The sequence below is a fragment of the Ascaphus truei genome, chromosome 7, assembly GCF_040206685.1.
Source record: "Ascaphus truei isolate aAscTru1 chromosome 7, aAscTru1.hap1, whole genome shotgun sequence".
NCBI classification, from domain to species: Eukaryota; Metazoa; Chordata; class Amphibia; order Anura; family Ascaphidae; genus Ascaphus; species Ascaphus truei.
Genome location: NC_134489.1, coordinates 93,897,252 through 93,916,690, shown reverse-complemented (window position 1 = coordinate 93,916,690; position 19,439 = coordinate 93,897,252). Strand labels below are relative to the sequence as shown.

General features: G+C 38.3%; 1 protein-coding gene across 1 annotated transcript in view; it reads right to left on the bottom strand.

The window, feature by feature from the left end:
* LRP1B (LDL receptor related protein 1B) overlaps window positions 1-19,439 on the bottom strand; it is a 1,102,312-nt gene that overhangs the window by 430,910 nt on the left and 651,963 nt on the right. Inside the window, exons 21-23 of the mRNA XM_075610066.1 lie at window positions 14,478-14,660; window positions 5,570-5,770; window positions 3,394-3,639 (exon numbers count right to left, since the gene is read on the bottom strand). Of these exons, the coding sequence (XP_075466181.1) occupies window positions 3,394-3,639; window positions 5,570-5,770; window positions 14,478-14,660 (630 nt within the window). The remainder of the gene's footprint in view (window positions 1-3,393; window positions 3,640-5,569; window positions 5,771-14,477; window positions 14,661-19,439) is intronic.

The window sequence follows — 19,439 nt, the reverse complement described above, 5'->3', positions numbered from 1 at the left end:
TTACAAATGATCCAGAATGATCACAAAAAGGATTCCCACTGATTTGCACACAGCCCAAAAAATCATGACAATATTAAGAGAATAATTCCAACATTCCTATAATAGAGGAAACCAGGAGGTGTAAAACACAAAAATAAAAAAATATTTATTAATCTACCGTAAATTCCGGACTATAAGCCGCACCTGAATATAAGCCGCACCTGAATATAAGCCGCACCTGAATATAAGCCGCACACGTCTATAAGCCGCACACGTCTATAAGCCGCAGGTTAACCTCACATAAACCCCCCAGCACCTCACATTAACCCCCAGCACATCACATCAACCCCCCCCCCCCTGTACCACACATCAACCCCCCCCTGCACCTCACATCAAGCCCCCAGCACCTCACATTAACCCCTGAGCACCTCACATCAAGCACCCAGCACCTCACATTAACCCCTGAGCACCTCACATTAACCCCCCAGCACCTCACATTAACCCCTGAGCACCTCACATTAACCCCGCAGCACCTCACATTAACCCCTGAGCACCTCACATTAACCCCCCAGAACCTCACATTAACCCCTGAGCACCTCACATTAACCTCACATTAACCCCTGAGCACCTCACATTAACCCCCCAGCACCTCACATTAACCCCCTGCACATCACATCAACCCCCCCTGCACCACACATCAACCCCCCCTGCACCACACATCAACCCTCCCTGCACCTCACATCAAGCCCCCAGCACCTCACATTAACCCCTGAGCACCTCACATCAAGCCCCCAGCACCTCACATTAACCCCTGAGCACCTCACATTAACCCCCCAGCACCTCACATTAACCCCCTGCACATCACATCAACCCCCCCTGCACCACACATCAACCCCTCCTGCACCACACATCAACCCTCCCTGCACCTCACATCAAGCCCCCAGCACCTCACATTAACCCCTGAGCACCTCACATCAAGCCCCCAGCACCTCACATTAACCCCCAGCACATCACATCAACCCCCCTGCACCACACATCAACCCCCTGCACCACACATCAACCCCCCCTGCACCACACATCAAGCCCCCAGCACCTAACATTAACCCCCCAGCACCTCACATTAAACAGTAAATACCTGCTGTCCAAGCAGGAGTGCACGCACGCTCTAGCAAGCAGCAGGCAGGAAGTGCCTCAATGCTAGAGCGCGCTGCTACTCTGCGAGGGGGAGAGCGGGCTCACGGGGGATGGTGACAACGGGCTCGCGGGGGATGGTGACAGCGAGCTTGCGGGGGGGCGTGGGAGAGTGGACTTGGGAGGGAGGGAGGGGGAGAGCCGAAAGCTGGAAAAAGTCATATATAAGCTGCACCTGAATATAAGCCACGAGGTTCAATGCGTAGGGGAAAAGTAGCGGCTTATAGTCCGGAAATTACGGTATACTAACTCTTCTAAGTGAAACAAAATGTATGAAATTTTATAAGTATATAAATAAAATCATTTAAAAAAGAAAGCACTGGAGTATGCCTATATATTATGCTCTTCTATAACTTCATATATATGCATAGAATATGCAAGTACATGCATGAAAAAATGTGTGTTCATTCACAACACATATGAGCAAGGTAGATTCACAGAGCACTATGGAGTCTATGGTGAATGACTCCTCACACAGATCAGATATATATTAGTTGTTAAGTATACACATAGTAACCTCTATGGAAGATTAAATTATATACAAAGTGTAGCCATAGACCATAAGTCATGTGACATTATACACCTGAAATGTGACCATCAGCAGAAAAACGGATACAATTATAGCTTCCAAACCTCAGATGTATATTTATATCTAATATGTGATATTGACTGCCATATAGGGGGTTAGTATCCCCATTGCTTGTATCTGTACTCAGTCACAGTATGCTAGGTGTATGCACACTATTGGAGATTGCCATATAGTTAATACAACCGTTCAGCTGCGTCTGCTTGCAGTTTACTCTCGCCCGGCATACTCCCTCACTACTCCGAAACCGGCTGACGTCATCAGTGAGTGCGTCGCCCAACAGCCCGACGATCGCTTCGCACCGTTACTCGGCGCTTTTTCAAGGGGGAGGAGTGTACATTCACTCCAACAAGTAAGGTATTATGGTCTATGGCTACACTTTGTATATAATTTAATCTTCCATAGAGGTTACTATGTGTATACTTAACAACTAATATATATCTGATCTGTGTGAGGAGTCATTCACCGTAGACTCCATAGTGCTCTGTGAATCTACCTTGCTCATATGTGTTGTGAATGAACACACATTTTTTCATGCATATACTTGCATATACTTGCATATTCTATGCATATATTTGAAGTTATAGAAGAGCATAATATATAGGCATACTCCAGTGCTTTCTTTTTTAAATGAATTTATATACTTATAAAATTTCATACATTTTGTTTCACTTAGAAGAGTTAGTATAGATTAATAAATATTTTTTTATTTTTGTGTTTTACACCTCCTGGTTTCCTCTATTATAGGAATGTTGGAATTATTCCCTTAATATTGTCATGATTATTTGGGCTGTGTGCAAATCAGTGGGAATCCTTTTTGTGATCATTCTGGATCATTTGTAAAAAATATGTTTCTCATTCTCCATGCACCGCCGTGTGTTGAATTATACTATTGAATATTAAGGTTGAGCAGTGATTATCACCCCCTATGTTAACTAAAAAAGCCTAATTTTTCAGGGCACGCTCTGGGAGGCCATTCAACAATAAGAGAAACCCTTTAGTATTATCCATTTACACTGTGCTGCTTATTGTGTTGTGAGCCTATGTTATGACTGCCAAATAACAGCCACTCAAGTTACTCTTAAAAAGAGGGGGGGATTATTATTTTTAACATTTTGTATTCATTAAGGTTAGAAGTCAACACTATAATGGTTTATTTTAACCCTTGTATAATTTTATACTGAAATTCTCCTTTGATTTTTCATAGATGCTTCTTATATATCCCCTTGCATGGCTTCTGTAGAGTTCTCTTCCTATAACCACTTCATAATTATTATTATGCACAACCCCTTGTCAGATCTGATTAGCTTTCAACCATTTTACATCCTTGCTTCTCTTTAATAAAAATATGAATGCTATCCTGGTACAGTCACTGCAGGTGCCATGCACAATACATTCTCATAATTATAGGGGCTTGTACATTTCTTTTTTTGAGTGTGTTGTATGACAGATAATAGCATTTCACATCAGGTATCACCACTTAAATAATGTATGATGTGCATAACATCCAAATTATACATATACAATTTCAGAAAAATCAACAGTTATGTATTTCAATTCAGAAATATATTTCTTAAAACATATGCATTAGTTAGAAAACATCCATAGGAAATAATCTTTGTGAAAGCTTAACTTACCAATGCTACTGCAGGTTTCACCATCTGGATTTAATACCCATCCTTCATAGCATGAACATTTTACAACTAGCTTGTGTTGCTCACAAACTTGGCTACACTTTAGATGCTTTGTGCAGTAATCCACAAGTTCACAAGTCTTGTTGTCAACATTCACATACATTCCCTGGGGGCATGAGCATACAATTCCTCTTCCAGGAGCTATGGTGCATTGATGACTGCAACCTCCATTGTTCAAAGAACATTCATCTGCAATAGAAAACATACACTTCGAATGTAAACATATTCTTAAAAAGATTGATTGAGTAAATAAAGTGAAAAAAAATGAATCAGACCATATTTAGTTAGCGCAGTATATACAAAATGTTACACAATATTACAGAAACAGATGACATGCTTCACATGTAGGCATGACAAACTGCTTAGTCAGATAAGAAGCATATACAGAGTGGTGGTGTTTGAACCAAGAGGTATCCCTATATGATAGAGCAGTGGTCCTTTACAGGAACACTTAAAAAATGTTTCATAGCTTTCCTGCCAGTAAGCCAATGAGCAATAGCAACATCAGCTACTTCTACTGACTAGATTTAGGTCATAGTCATTTTTGTTCATGCTAGGAATGCCTGGAATTTATAAGTCATTAGGAGAAAAGCACTGGAACCACAATGGTTCAGCAACTGGAGACCAACCATTTCAAACCATGCACATATTTGTATTTATTAATTTAAAATTGAGCAGCGCGAATTTCTGCTTGAATTTTATTTGCATAGTCACAAAAACTCAAGTACACTATTACAGACAGAAAGGGATATACTGAATGAAAAAAAAAAAAAAAACAGGAATTTGAGGTTTCATAGAGGAAAAAGAGGCACTTTTCTATGAACAGTATATATTCACAGAATTGAAAACCGTGGACAAACTGGCAATGAGAGAAACATTAACTGACTCAGTTAAAATGTAGGTGAATCTTTTAGTGAAATGGTGGACTTTTTAATACCACATTAATTTTTTTTGGACAGATAAAATGCATGTAAAGTTATAAAGGCCATGTTCAAAGTATATTACAGAGGTTAGTAGAGCTGCTTGGTAATTTTCCATTGGAAAGCCAAGGTTAAGAGTCTGGATAGGATTGCAGTCATAAATAATAATAAAGTAGGATCTTTAAAGCAGGGCCGAGTTGAGGTTTTGGGAGATATATACATCTCTACTTTCAATCCATGTGATTTGTCTCTATAGCAAAAATTCTGTACCTCATGACACTGTGCCAACCTTTTCCTACAATTACTTTGGGAATCCCACACTTGAATATAGAGCCAAGTATTACAAATTTCGTTGGATGTTTATAACCAATAATGACCTGCTAAACATCATAATTATTGTAGTTCTTGATGTTCACAAACAAAACTTGTATAAAGATATTATGGTTTGTCCCAGTGTGCATTTTATTTAATGGTCAAATCAACCCATTTTTACAAAAGTTATTTTTATGAAAAATCACATTCATTAAAAGTATTTTTATAGTAATGTGCCCTAATGAGATTTACATTCAAATAGAACTAAATTGCAGGAAACTGGTCCAAGCGGAATGCATTATCATCCATCCTGGGATAACCATGATGGCTGAGATTTCAATATAAATTAGGTTTTGCCTTGCTAATGAATTAAGTATCGCTTCTGGAAGAAGAAAAAAAAAAACATTTGATCATAAGTTTCATTTTGAGACCATGGAAGAGAATAATGAGATATTCTGTATTATGTTCTGAGATTTCGTCTAAATTAAACTGTATTGTGAATAGACATCAAATGAATATAATTAGGTTGTTTTTATTCTTGCAAAAATTGTCTGAACTGGTCGATTAACACTTTTCAGTTGCTCATACATAATAATGTAGTCTCATGATTTATAGAAAATACACCATATAGGACACTTTATACTATGTTTGTTCAAAGAACAATACATTATATTTACCTTTATAAATAATTACTAATATCAAAATCTTTGGTTTTACTTCAAATGTATTTATTTACTGATGTCAGCCGTTTTGCACATATTAGCACTTTAAAATCTAATAAACCCCATATCTTAAAACCTTTGAATCCATACGAATGAGATTTACAAAACACTGGTAAAATCTAAAAAGCTTGTAATCATTTAAATTTAAACTTAAATGTAAAATACCACAAATTTCGCGTTCATCAGATCCATCAGGACAATCTCTCCTCCCATTGCAGAGCTTCTCAGGCTGCAGGCAGATGGAGGTATCATTAGCACAAGGGTATTTTGGTGGTCCACACATATAACCTTCGCAATAATCCTCATCTGAATGATCCTCACAATCAGTGTCTCCATCACATACCCAAGCATTGCTAATGCATCTCCCTTAGAAAACAGAAACAACACACATATCAGCAACCTGATGAACGAAAACAATAACTCGTTTCAGTAGATTCCAACTAAAAGGAACTGTTTATTCCAGGGGTGGCCAACTCCAGTCTTCAAGGGCCACCAACAGGTCAGGATTTCAAGATATCCCTGCTTCAGCACAGGTGGCTCAATCATTCTTTGTCTGAGCCACTGATTGAGCTACCACAGCTGAAGCAGGGATATCCTGAAAACCTGACCTGTTGTGGGCCCTTTACTACTGGAGTTGACCACCCCTGTTTATACTATTTGCAGTCTTTGTGTTAACCCTATATATTTTTAAAGACAGCCAGTCATTCCTGAAGATACAGTACATCAATCTATGATTGGCATTGGAATCAGAATTGATTTAATTTAAATTGTTGCGATATGTTTCCTATGCAATATCACTCTTTGTACATCTGGAGAAAAAAAAAAGATGCAATTTGCTGGTGCTGGTGGTAGGAGCATTTAAATTACAAATTGATACATTATGCAAACATCTCTGGAGGCACTCTTTCTAATACAAAGCAATCCAGTGAAAGAAATCAGCGTAATTAAATACATTTCACGATGAAGCTTAAAAAAAAAAAGTAGAATATCAATTTTGTTCAAGGCCCTTGTGAGTATGTACTGTAAAAATAGAAGTAAATATGATGAAGCATGATTGCACAATTTTGAATTTGCTTAGCTTAAATTATTTCCTTTGTAGGCTTGAATGTTTTCAATAGCCTTCATTATTAGGCATGTACATATCTAGTGATTTGCATGCAATCAAATAATTACTTAAAAATATGCAAAGAAGTATTGGGAAAAGCATGGTTTTGCTTTTGCAGTTTACAACTATATGTCAGTTCACACAACGAGAAGTGCTCAAGCTTATATGATTTAATGCAAAGTTCTGAAGAACCAGAGAACAAGAAATTGATTTCTCTCCAATTGCTGCTTGAGTGAGTTTGTAAAGCCAGTTGTGGCTTGTATATTGTGTTAGGTCAATTGCCTAGAGAGTCACATGGGACAGGACAGAGACGTAAGAGAATTCAGAGGCACAATTAGTCTTCACAGTGCAGATAGTAACAAACAAAAAAATAACAGTGCATTGTCAGGCAGTCGTTTCAACAACAATGTGGAAAACATTTTGGAAAAATCAGAAATGCCTAAGGGAAAAAAACAGATAAACAAAGAATTCTTGTTGTAAAGAAAGAAGTGTACACCCCGCTGTAATGTAGACCTCAGTGAACAAATACATTTGCAGTCACAATGTAGGCTAACTATTCAGCAATCAAATAGTGCATAGATTTGCGTAATTAGTGCAGCCCCTTAAATGAATATTCAGTGTTCTAATTATTTCTAAATTGCCCATTGAGATTTTCCCTAAAGGCACTCCAGATAACGCCAGAGCCTATTGATTTGATGAGCAGGCTTTTAATGTAATTATTTATATATTTATTTAAATATCACATTAACACCTAAGCTCCTTCAAGTAATTTATGATACCAAAGCCTACACTGTATGTACCAACCGGCAAATGGTTTGCTCCGCTGTTTGTGCTCTGTTCATAGCCTCTGGAAAGCAATCTCATTTCAAAATAATTTAATAAAGCTGTTGACCTGGCTAAATTTTAACCAATGAATGAGATTGTGGCATTTGACACTTCTTGCAGTTACTCCAATTATAATTATGTCTCCCAATGCACAAATATTTCACATGTTTGGCACATGTTTCTTCATTATATGGCATTTATAGACATAAAAGCCTGAAATGTACACATAGAGACATATTTACTAAGCAGTGCTGGGTTGTAAGATGTCTTAATGCTTACCACAATTTAGTATGGCCTATAATTAGTATATGGCCTATAATTCCTCATTTCTAGTACCAAAGAGAAATGCTTCATTTCCTGATGACTCCTTTAGAATTCCAAAGGCATTTCTTCAAGTACTTATGGCAGCTGCAAGCTGTGTACATTTGCAATGAAACATTACAGATATTAACTTATGGTTAAGGTGCACACAGCGAATAAATGGGTCATTTACACCATTTATTTTGATGTCCAACCTAGGGCTTTTGTGTCTCATTAGTACCATAAAAGTATTAGTGTAAAGTATGTTAGCAGAGATGATCCCTCTCAGTTTTCAGCAGGAGTAAAATCTGAGACTGCATGGTACAAAACCTGTCATTTTGGGAGCATTGACAGAATTTACCTATAAACTGGATCTGTTTATAACAATAAATAGATACATCAAACACTTGCCCTGTCTTACACTCATGTACATGCAACAATGTGCGGCCTGCTTTATAAGTAAAATGATAGGCTTTATTGTGTAAATAAGTCATGACCTTGGTGTTGTAAATTCAAACCAATATTGTACTTGACTAATTATTTTTACTATACACTGTACATTTTACATAGTTACATAGTTTCATAGTAGCTGAGGTTGAAAAAAGACATATGTACATTACAGTAAGTTCATCCTATGTTAAATTTAGATGATATATCATTATGCTATATCCATACTTACAGCATATTGATCCAGAGCAAGGCAAACAAAAAACACCAGTGAAACATTATCCAATGACGTCTCATAAAGGGAACATTTTATTCCTTTCTGACTCCAAATATTGGCAATCAGATTTCTCTCTGGATCAACGTCCTTCCTATGTTTACTAATTTGGTATATCCCTGTATATCTTTCCTTTCTAAAAAGATGTCCAACCTTTTTTTTTTGAAGATATCTATTGTATCTGCCATCACAGTCTCCATGGGTAACGATAATAATAATAATAATAATAATAATAATAATAATAATAACATGTTCTTGTATAGTGCTACTAGTGTTACATAGTGCTTTACAGATACAGGTCCCTGCCCTGTAGAGCTTCCAATCTATGTTTTTGGTGCCTGAGGCACAGGGAGATAAAGTGACTTGCCCAAGATCACAAAGAGCTGACACTGGGAATTGAACCACATTCGCCTGTTTCAAGCTCAGTGCCTGTCAGTGGCTTTACTCACTGAGCTGCTCCTTCTCTCCTTCACTGTGTGTAATGCATTTCACATTTTAACTATCCTTATGTTTCCACAATACATGTTTTCCACTATTTAAAACCTCTTACTGATTTTTAAACATACTTTCTAAAACACAGGACACGAGGCAATCAAAATAATAACTCTGGGAGAGGGCTTTTCCATTTTATATGTAGATAAATGCATTTAACTGAACGGTCCTGAAGCATCACCAATCTCGGTTACCTTGACATAACTATTCAAAGCTGCAGTCAATCAACAAGAAGAAAACATAAATGAGACTAATGCCTGATTTAGGAAAGTGCTGGTGGCAAGTAAATTGGCCATATCCCAAAGTAAATTGATGTTATTTCCACAACATCTTCAGCCCCTACTTTAATCTGTTTTATAGATACAGCAGGCTATAGAAAATGTTTGTTTACGTGATTTCCTTTCACCTTAATGAAAACAAAATGCATCCTTTAACAGAGAAATTATCCTGCACTGTGATGTGAGCATCATACAGTATCATCAAAAAAAGCAGCAGAGTACAATAAAAGGGAACTAATCTTTGTCAGAATACACACCCCATTGTATCTATTCAATGCCTCTTAATGGCACCAATTTAAAGTAATGTAATATTTGCTTTAGATGACAGTACTGAAGTCTGATACATATTTTCAGTCCCAAATTCGGCATTCAATGTCTCTCGTTCAAAACACATTTTAAAGAGGCAATCCAAGCCGTTTTTTTCTTCTTCACTTTTTTAATACAGGATTGAAGCAGGCGGTCTCAGGAGCTGAATCCCATTAATTTCAGCTCTGGGACTCGCTGCTTCTGGAGGTACTAACCTCCATAGGGGATGCCTGTAGACATTCCAGGGTTCAATATATGGCTGCTTTTAAAAGCTCGCAGGCCCTACAGACCAATAGGAAGCCGTGACGTTATCTGGTGCAGCTTATTATTGGCTCATGTGATCGGGGGCTTTAAACTGCAGAAAACTGCAGAAAACTGCAGTAGATACCGGCAACCCCTCAGAGGTAAGTATCTCTGGAAGCAGGTGGTCTCCTGAGCTTAAATTAATGGGGTTAACCCCCCCAAGAAAGACAAACTCCCAAAACCGCTTGGTTTGCTCATTTAAGCAAATAAAACAGAAGATTAGCTGTGTCTAAAATACATAGAATATTTGCGGATGGTTAAACATGTTTTCCTTTAAGTTTTATCAACTTTTAAACTTACCAAAATATGATTCCAGCTGTGTTTCCTGCCTGTTTTTGTCATATGACAACAAAAGCTAAAGTACAGTACCAGTTTATTCTGGGTGGATAGGAATGTGAGAAATGTGGGAAACCTGTAAATACCTTCCCCAGGACTGTTACAGCCATACCTTCTCTTAGTTCCCAGAACCAATGAACAACTGGAAAGACTACCAATAGTACTGGGGCATGTCTTGTGCTATGCAAAACTGAAAGACTTTGGTACCAATGGCATTTTTTTTTAAGTTGCCAAACCAAAAATCTTTTATGATATCTAATGTGAAGTCATCTTCTGGCATGTAACCTGAATGATTTGCATGCAATAAAAATGTTTATAGGTGGGGCTGCTGCTTTCAAAATATAATGTGAGTTTTGTGCTTTGTAAATGAGCCTCAACTTCTGCAATCTCTGAATCACAAACTAGCCACAACTCAAAGCCCTGTCTTGTGCTCTATTTTTTTATTTTTGTCTACATTTGTAAACCTATTCAACACTAATGCACCTCCTCCTTTATTTTTTGCTAACTTGGAAAGGTACAATTACCTCCCATAACTAAGCATAATATAACTCTCATAATAAAACTGAAAACATCATTGACACTTACTAACATCCATCACCGCTTGGTGATACAGCAGGCTCAGCCAATCCTCTTTTTTTAGCTTACACATTCTTACTAATGGAATAAGGTTAAGGGGTTATGCTATATCAGCAGAAGTGGCTAATCATTCCTTTTTAGAAAGAAATACCCCACTGACTTCAATGGGGAATTTTGGTCGAAAACAATCACCTGCTCCCAATAGTCCGACAGATGGCAAAAGGAAGCATGGAACAAACCTAACTTCCTACTCTGATGGTAATAAAATTGTAATATCTCCCTAACATGTGTATTGGTCAGAGCGGAACCCTGTAGATTAACTGGAGTACTGGGGTGTGATCACACTCACACTTAGATTGTAAGCTCTCTGGGGCAGGGATGTACTTTTTTACGGAGTGATTTTGCTTTTTGTGTTTATAGTTTTATAATTCCCTGTGTTGCATTGTCTCTTTTGTAAAGTGCTGAGTAAACCCTGGGCACTATATAAATAAAGATATACTGTACATACTGTACATACAACCACCGCTGCTGCTGCTGACTGAATATTTCGGGCAGAGCAGCATTAGAAAAGAGCCTCCGTCAAAGAGGCTGTCAGAGTGGTTTTTTTGTATGAAAGCAAACAGTTTTTATAAAGCTTAAGGAGGAAACATGAACGTTTCCAGAGGACAGGCTTCCCAGCTGACAGAAGCACAGGGTTGTGATGGAGATGGCTCCCCAGGTGTAGTGGGCGGACCTTTGAGGCTGGTCCAGGGCATCTCTCTGTATTACCAAATCAGTGGCTTGTCCTTTCCGGGTTGCCTTCTCTAAAGCTACGCTTATAGTGCCGGCGACGCAACGGCGAAGTCAGGCTGCGGTCGCTGGAAAAATCAAATTGAGATGACTTCCAGCGATCGCGACCAAGCCGTCGCGTTGCGCTTGCTATATGCGTTTGTTTTGACGCAATGTCGCCATCGCCGTCACTATACTGTAAGTGCAGCCTTAGACCTACTCTATCTGCCCTATGCTTCCCATTTGCAGTAAAAATCCTTTGGCTCAGCAGACCTACTAATCCCTACAGGGGCATTGCACCCTAGGGCCAGAGCTTCTGCCACCCTGTTCACCTTCCTGGATATTCCTATGTAACTATATCTAACCCCATTCCATATAACCTACCTAAAATAAAACTGGCAAGGTTCCTAACTTGGAGGTGTAATCCCCTGGATTAAGGAATTAAAAAATTGAGTATCCTAATGTTTGGCCGTACATACACATGCAAAATATGTTCTAAGTATTAAAAGCAACAGTGCACCCTTTATTTTGTTTATTATTATAACATCTATTTGTGCTTCTCTTCATTCCATCTATCTCTGCTGTGATGTCACACAGTAGCCATGCAGCATTCTATTGAATGAGGATCTGGATGCAAGGCACATAAACCTTAAATAAAGGATACAGGGGGAAAACGTAGGAGGGCTAAATAAAACTATTGAGAGCTAGTGCAGTGCTATAGAAATTAAAGCTTAGAATGAAACACCAGAGGAGGAAATGAACTTAAATGTAAAAAGAACCATTTGTTCTTATTGTTTATCTTACTAAAAAGTTCACGCTACATTAAATTTCATAGTGAGACTGCAAAGCCTACAGCTCTTCATTCATGTCAGAAGCTGAAGAGGCCATTATGAATAATATGATAAATCCACTTTAATAGAATGTACAAGTACTGTACAAAAAGTGTGGGTAAAAAGTAGTAAGGAAGTTATCTATTCAGCTGTGACCTTACATGGATGTCTGAGAATAATCATCTATGTGTTCTAAGGCACAGAAAAGCTTGGTTTAAATGAGATAGAGGAGAGAAAGAGGAGATAGAAGAGAAGGGGGAGAGAGGGAGAGAGAGGAGAAGGAGAGATAGAGGAGTGAGAGACGAGAGGGAGAGAGAGAAGAGAGAGAGAAGAGAGGTGAGAGAGGAGAGAGAGGAGAGAGAGGTGAGAGAGGTGAGAGAGGTGAGAGAGGTGAGAGAGGTGAGAGAGAGGAGAGGGAGATGAGAGAGAGAGAGAGAGAGAGAGAGAGAGAGAGAGAGAGAGAGAGAGAGAGAGAGAGAGAGGGAGAGAGGGAGAGAGGGAGGGAGAGAGGGAGAGAGGGAGGGAGAGACGAGAGATAAGAGAGGGAGAGAGAGAGGAGAGTGAAGGAAAGAGGGAGAGCTACTCTATCTGTCTTTCCAGCAAAAACCCTGTATCGGTGTCTGGATGGAAGTAACGAGTTATGTATGACTTAAATAAGGTCGCATATTTCCTGACGTAACCTTAACAGAGCTTAGTGAATATGGGATGACAATAATTTAGGCTGCAATTAGCTCATTTGTATATCATTTAGAATAATAGCAGTTATAAATAACAGCATGCCTTTTGCGGGAGTAAATCCTGGCTAATGTCACATTATTTAAGGTGCTTTAGTGAATACTGTGTTATAATTCACAAGCTTTAACTTATGTTATAATGGGACTTAGTGAATCAGGGGGCCAAAGGATGTTTTAAACAGGATGGTTATATCTTCAGTAGTGACTCCCCGGCATTTCTCCACCTTCAGTAATATGCAATTTTTCATCTTTTTTTAAATTAAATATGAAGTCCGTAGATACCTACAGTAGGAATCAAGCATATTTAAATTAGCTTATCGGCATCTATGTCTGCACAAGTATAGATGAGTGTTATGGGAGGTACAGTATCTAAGTAAATGAGTCCTAAACAGGACTCTGCTGTCCCCCCATAGACTTATTCTAACTTTACTATACCAAAGGTTGCTAACCAAGCAATGTACATTTAATCATAATATCTATTTACTGTACATTATTCTGCTTCTCTTGTAACTGTCTTACATTGTATGTTGCTGCCCTTTCAGAAAAGAATCATATCACTGAACATATAAAATATACAGTGCCTTTTTGTGAGATACTTGAATTATTTACTATATTTTAAATATCACTAAAGAGCAAATACATCTCAATTATATTTCAGCTTTATGGGAGAATTACCAGCTGTTTCAGTTAGTAGAGTAAGCAGACAAACTAATGTCGGGTACAATTTATGTGTTTACTTCCTATTTTTCTTAGGATATGTGCAAACGTAGCACTATCTATGCACGTGCCTCCAGGTTTCCAGGTGTTGTTCATTCCAGATGGCAGTCGACCTGAACCAGAGAACAGCTATACAGATTGCTTAGTGTTCCATGCATATTGTCAAATAATAAAACAGTCTAAAACAGTGTGACATTTCAAACATACAGTAGTTGGTTCTTACTAAACCAGAATCCATTGTCCATACCATGCTATCTCCATGTCGGACCGGTATTTTAGAAAACTTTGCAACAAATTCTTTGCTTCGGACAGCCTTTGGCACAGCCGAAGGGCAGCCAAAGGGTGTAAGCCCTGATGCTTGGTAATGTTAAAGCTGCTCTATTTCAATTTGAAACTCACCAGCCCTTTTATCCCCTGTACCCAATTTTCCAGCTCTAACTGTCCATGAAATGTCTTTGAATTGACTGTATAACCTCTGTTCGTTTAATGTAACCATGTATTGTTGTCAAAACTCTGTGCCCAGGACATACGTGAAAACGAGAGGTAACTCTCAATGTATTACTTCCTAGAAAAACATTTTATAACTAAATAAAAAAATAAACAGGAATGATAAAAAAATTAAAAACAGTAAATAGCAGATGCACCCTTGTGATTAAAACAATTACATAACACTTGGGTACTTGCATATTCTCAGGAATTAGCAATTTAAAATCAAACACCACTTTTACTTAAAGAAAGGGAAATCTTTAAGGGATGCAATAATGATTCCATATGTTCAATACCTGTATTTTTACATGCAAATTTTGTCTTGACGTCACACTGACGCAGAGTTCCATTGCAGCCTTTTTCATCACTGCCATCCTCACAATCTTTTTCTCCATCACACAGCCATAATTCGGGGATACAGTTCCCATCTGGGTGACACTGGAATTGTTTTCCTTCACATGCTACAGAAATAGGTGTTGCTTAAATGAAAGAATAATCTTATTATACATTTGTAGTAACAAATAAGGCTTTCACGTAAAACACAGCAGTATTTTGAATAACACACAAGGATATTTTGAGACTGACGTTTAAGAATGTGTGCAAAGTTGACAACCATCTCTAGTTATGAGCGAACATGAATATGCAATAGTCCATCCCTGATGTACGGGAGCACCAAGAACGGTTTCTTAAATAGTAGCATGGTACAGTATCTACACAATGAGGGTAAGTCGGTTAGGATTTGGCTTAGTCATTTATTAGGTTGGGCAATAAAAAGGGATAACTTCTTTAAAGACATTATTTTCTTTGCACCGGCAAACTTACCGGGTATTCTGACTCCCAAAAGACGAGTCCTTGAGTGAACCCTGGTATTTGAGTTTACATTTAGAACTGATATTTAATATTGCTTCCACCTACTGTACTCTCAAGAATTATTTTTTACATCTCTGTCCCATGTCCAATGACTAGAGACGTGCAAACGTTTCCAACCTGGTAAAATGTCCCATTTTTTTTAACTTTTAATTACCAAACTTTTTTTAAAGTTTGTAATGAGTTCACCCAGTAAAAATATCCACACCCAGAAATATGGGTTTTGCTGGAGCGAGAGTGAGAGAAAGTGAAATGAAAAAAAAAAATTCCTTCTAAATGTTGAGTTTCTGTTTGACATTTCCAAAGTTCCAGCGGAATATAGGTAAAGCGAATTGGGACACGTTTGCATATCTCTTACCAATGACCAAGTGGTTGCTTTCAAATTGCACCCTTGAAAAAAAGGTAATATATTGTGACCCCAGATGTGAATATTACAGTACATACAATTTAAATGGATACTGACAATTAAGAGATGCAATCTGGACATGCAAATATATTCCTAGGTCAGTGGAGCTCAACTCCAGATCTGAACAGGTCAGGTTTTAAGGATATCCCAGATTCAGAACAGCTGGCTCAATGAGTGGTTTAGTCTATGACTGAGACACTGATTCAACCACCTGTGCTGAAACAGATATATCCTTAAAAAACTGATCTGTTCGGAGGTCTTGAGGACTGGAGTTGAGAACCCCTGACATAGGCCAGTAGGTTCAATAAATTAAAAGCACTTTCATTGACTGAGCCAATGATTGAGTCACCTGTGCTGAAGCTGGGATTTCCTTATAACCTGACGTGTTGGGGGGCTTGAGATCTGGAGCTGAGCACCACTGTCCTACATCACCATAACTGAGAAAATATTAAACATGTGACCCCCCCTCCTAAAGGGTTACTAGCAATACTGGTATATGCTGGATCCCACCCTGGCTGCTACAGGGATCCATACGTCATGCAGGTGTATTTAAGGAGGAGGGACTCTTCTGGAAGGTTAGGTACCCAGAGGAGCGGAGTAATAGCATAGACCAGGTCACACCGTTTATTATGCTGTAGATAGGGACAGTAACCCTTAACTAAAGAGCCCCTAGAGATGGAATGGAGGACTGTACAGTTTAGTAAAAGTAATATGGCATGCCATTGAGCACTTCAGGAAAGAAGGCTCTCAGGTGCATGCTGATCAGCTCTAACCACGGATCACCGTTAACGTTCCTCATCAGTCTTTGTGGCAGTCACATTTCCCAAAAACAGACAGCAAAGTCCTGGGTCAAGCAGTAGGAGACCCATCAGGATTTCCCGCAGTGGCCCCGAATAGACGGATCGCTACTTAAAGGATTCTGGAGAAACAAGGAGGGTCGGGTCCAACAACTACCTAAGCAACTAAGTCAGAATTCCTCCAATCCAGTGTTAAGAGTGGGCACTGATGGGAGAAAAGTATTTGTGTATGTCTTTGAATGAAAAAAAAACATACAAGGTGTCAAGATATATATGAGTGGTTCCTGTGTTTGGGGACACAAATGACAGCTTCGCTATAAAACTTCCTGGCTCCCATTATTTAACAACCTTGCTACCTCATCGCCCAGCCGCTTCTATGTCAGCAGCTACCTGAGTCAAGGTAAACCATGTGGAGTAGCCATATACTCACCACACCAATGTAACTTCCCTAGGAAGCCGGGCATGGAGGGTTACAAACAGATCAGGTAAACTCTAACTAAATTACACTTGGCAAAACAAAGATATGTTCTATTCTGCTCTCCTAATACCCTTTTTGGTAATCTCTAACCATGGTGCAGTGTAGGTAAATATCATTGTGTAACAGTTTGACCCCAAAGGATCGAAAATACCCTACTAGATTGCACTCTATGGTTGTATGAGTATACTGAGCCACAAAGATAAGGGAAAACACTGTTTATTTCCTAGCCCCTGTTATGTACATATTACTATTCTTAACCATCACAGACCCCAAACATAAAAAACAACATTTCATTAGTGATGAGGGTGAGCAACAGCTACAAAAATATCGAGAAGTCTTTTTGCACATTACCTAATCTTAACTATAAAATATAGCAGCGTACATAATTAGTTCATTATCCTAAATGTGTGATTCAAAGACATTCTGCAGTCTATCATAAAAGGATAGATTATTTTTAATATTTCAATGTTTTTGTAAATGCAACTAAGTAGCCATTACAATGGCACATTAAAAAAGCCTTTTGAAGCCAAAATGCACTCGGGTGTGCTCTACTGCAAAATATATAAACTGTAATTGTGCTACAATCTGTGACTGTACCCGGCAGCCCCTTTCTGATGCTAAAATATCTCCTTAGCTATTGATTACTTAGTCCTTTATTTCACTCTTCTCTCTTTAACTATATTTCTTTAATTTTAAGTAAATATTTAAACAGTGTTCCCGTACAATACAGCTCATTTTAATTGACCTCTGAAAACTTTCAATGTTTCTGATAGTGTTGCCATTAATATAGAGAGGTTATTTACTACTATTATAAAAATTGTATTCCCCACAACATTTAACTACTATGTTATCATGAAAGGGGACAAGGTACATTTAAAAATAAATTATAGCAAAAGCAAAATGTATAACTCCCTGAACTTATGAGTGTTACACCTCAACTAATGTCTGTGTCCTAAATGTCTTCACTGGTAGGTGACACATGGAAGAGTTTGCAAGCAAAGCTTGTTAATTGGCAATTATTTCAATGCAAATTTCAAAGCGTTAAGAGATTGTGTTAAGGGTGCCTCTTTTACATTTTTTTTTATTTTCCGTAGAATATGGAAAGTTCTGCTTTTTACTGCAGCAGCATAAAATATTAAATAAAGAAAAGCTTGTTCATTAAAAGAAATACAGATTTTTGTTATACTCCATTGCAGGGGTAGCCAACTCCAGTCCTCAAGGGCTACAACCAACAGGTTTACAGGATATCCCTGCTTCAGCACAGGTGGCTCAATTAGTGGCTCAGTCAAAGTCAAAGACTGAGCCACTGAATGAGGCACCTGTGCTGAAGCAGGGGTATCATAAAAACTAGATCTGGTGATAGCCCTTGAGGATTGGAGATGGCTACCCTTGCACTACTGTTTTAAAGATGAAGAGCCACAGAACCACACTACTGTATGTCAGGAGAAAAGCCTCAACAGCTTTTCACTTCTTCAAGAAACTGATGCTGCATTTTCCTGCAAGGCAATGGTTGCTGTGATTTTATTATCACAATAGACCACAGTTTAACACATTACTTTAGATTTGGGATTTTAATTGAATTTATCTATTGATAGTATTAGCAGAATATTTTTAGTAAATGTGTTGATAGACAGTATAGCTTATTAACAACAACAACAAATTGTATAAATCAGAATAAGTTAATCAAATTTCTTGAGCATAGGAATGCTAAAAAAAACTCTTACAACTTAGAATGGGTTAAAAACAGCTCTGAGACACAAAATATGTGGCTCTCATATACTACCTGTCCAACTGCTGATGCTTGCATGTGAGCACACATTGCAGGTGAAAGAAACAATAATCTTTCCCCTTTCCATTGTCACTCCTACACTGAAATTCTCCCTCGCTGTTAATAATAGCACAATCTCATCAACACACCAAACTCACTGCCGTGGGGTCATCTTTGATTCTGCCCTCTCATTCATTCCACACATTCAGTCCCTCCCGAAATCCTGCCTCCTCCACCTCTGAAATATTGCTAGGATAAGTCCTTTACTCATGATGCAACTAATCCTAATTCACTCACTTATCCAGTTCCACCTTAACAACTGCTACCTTCTCCTAGCTGTGCCTTTTCCCTTGACCTGTCCCAACTTCAATCCATCCAAAATGCTGATGTCAGAATCATAGCAATCTGAGGTGCTGCATCTGATTTTATATGCGCTTTAAGAATCAGACTGTTTTAACAATGTAGACTAGCAAATTTAATGAAGGACCTTTTTAAGACTGCTTGCAGCACTAAGCAGTTTAAATTAATATGCTTTAAATTAAAGCTAAGGTTAGGATTTTCCAATGACTGTGACCACTATTGGTCCATTTCTCATCCACAAGCTATATACTACAGAGCAATACTGTATGTGTGAACTGTGCTCTTTAAATGACTCCCACTTTGTGAAACCAGAACCTTTCCAGACAAATTTGCAGCAATAGAGTTGAGAGGTAGTAATTCAGCAGGAATGATTATGAAAATCCTGAAGAGTCTTGTGTTAGCGTAAATGGAAATGTAGAGGAGTAGGACACACAGATGAAATGTTAGAGATGGGACTGGAAATTGAAATTTCAAGCATGACTGGGATATACAACCAGCTCAGTATGCTTTGTTCATGCAGATATTTCATACTGTAGATCTGTATTCTTTCCATTACAGCTCTCACACCTGAGCAGAACTGGC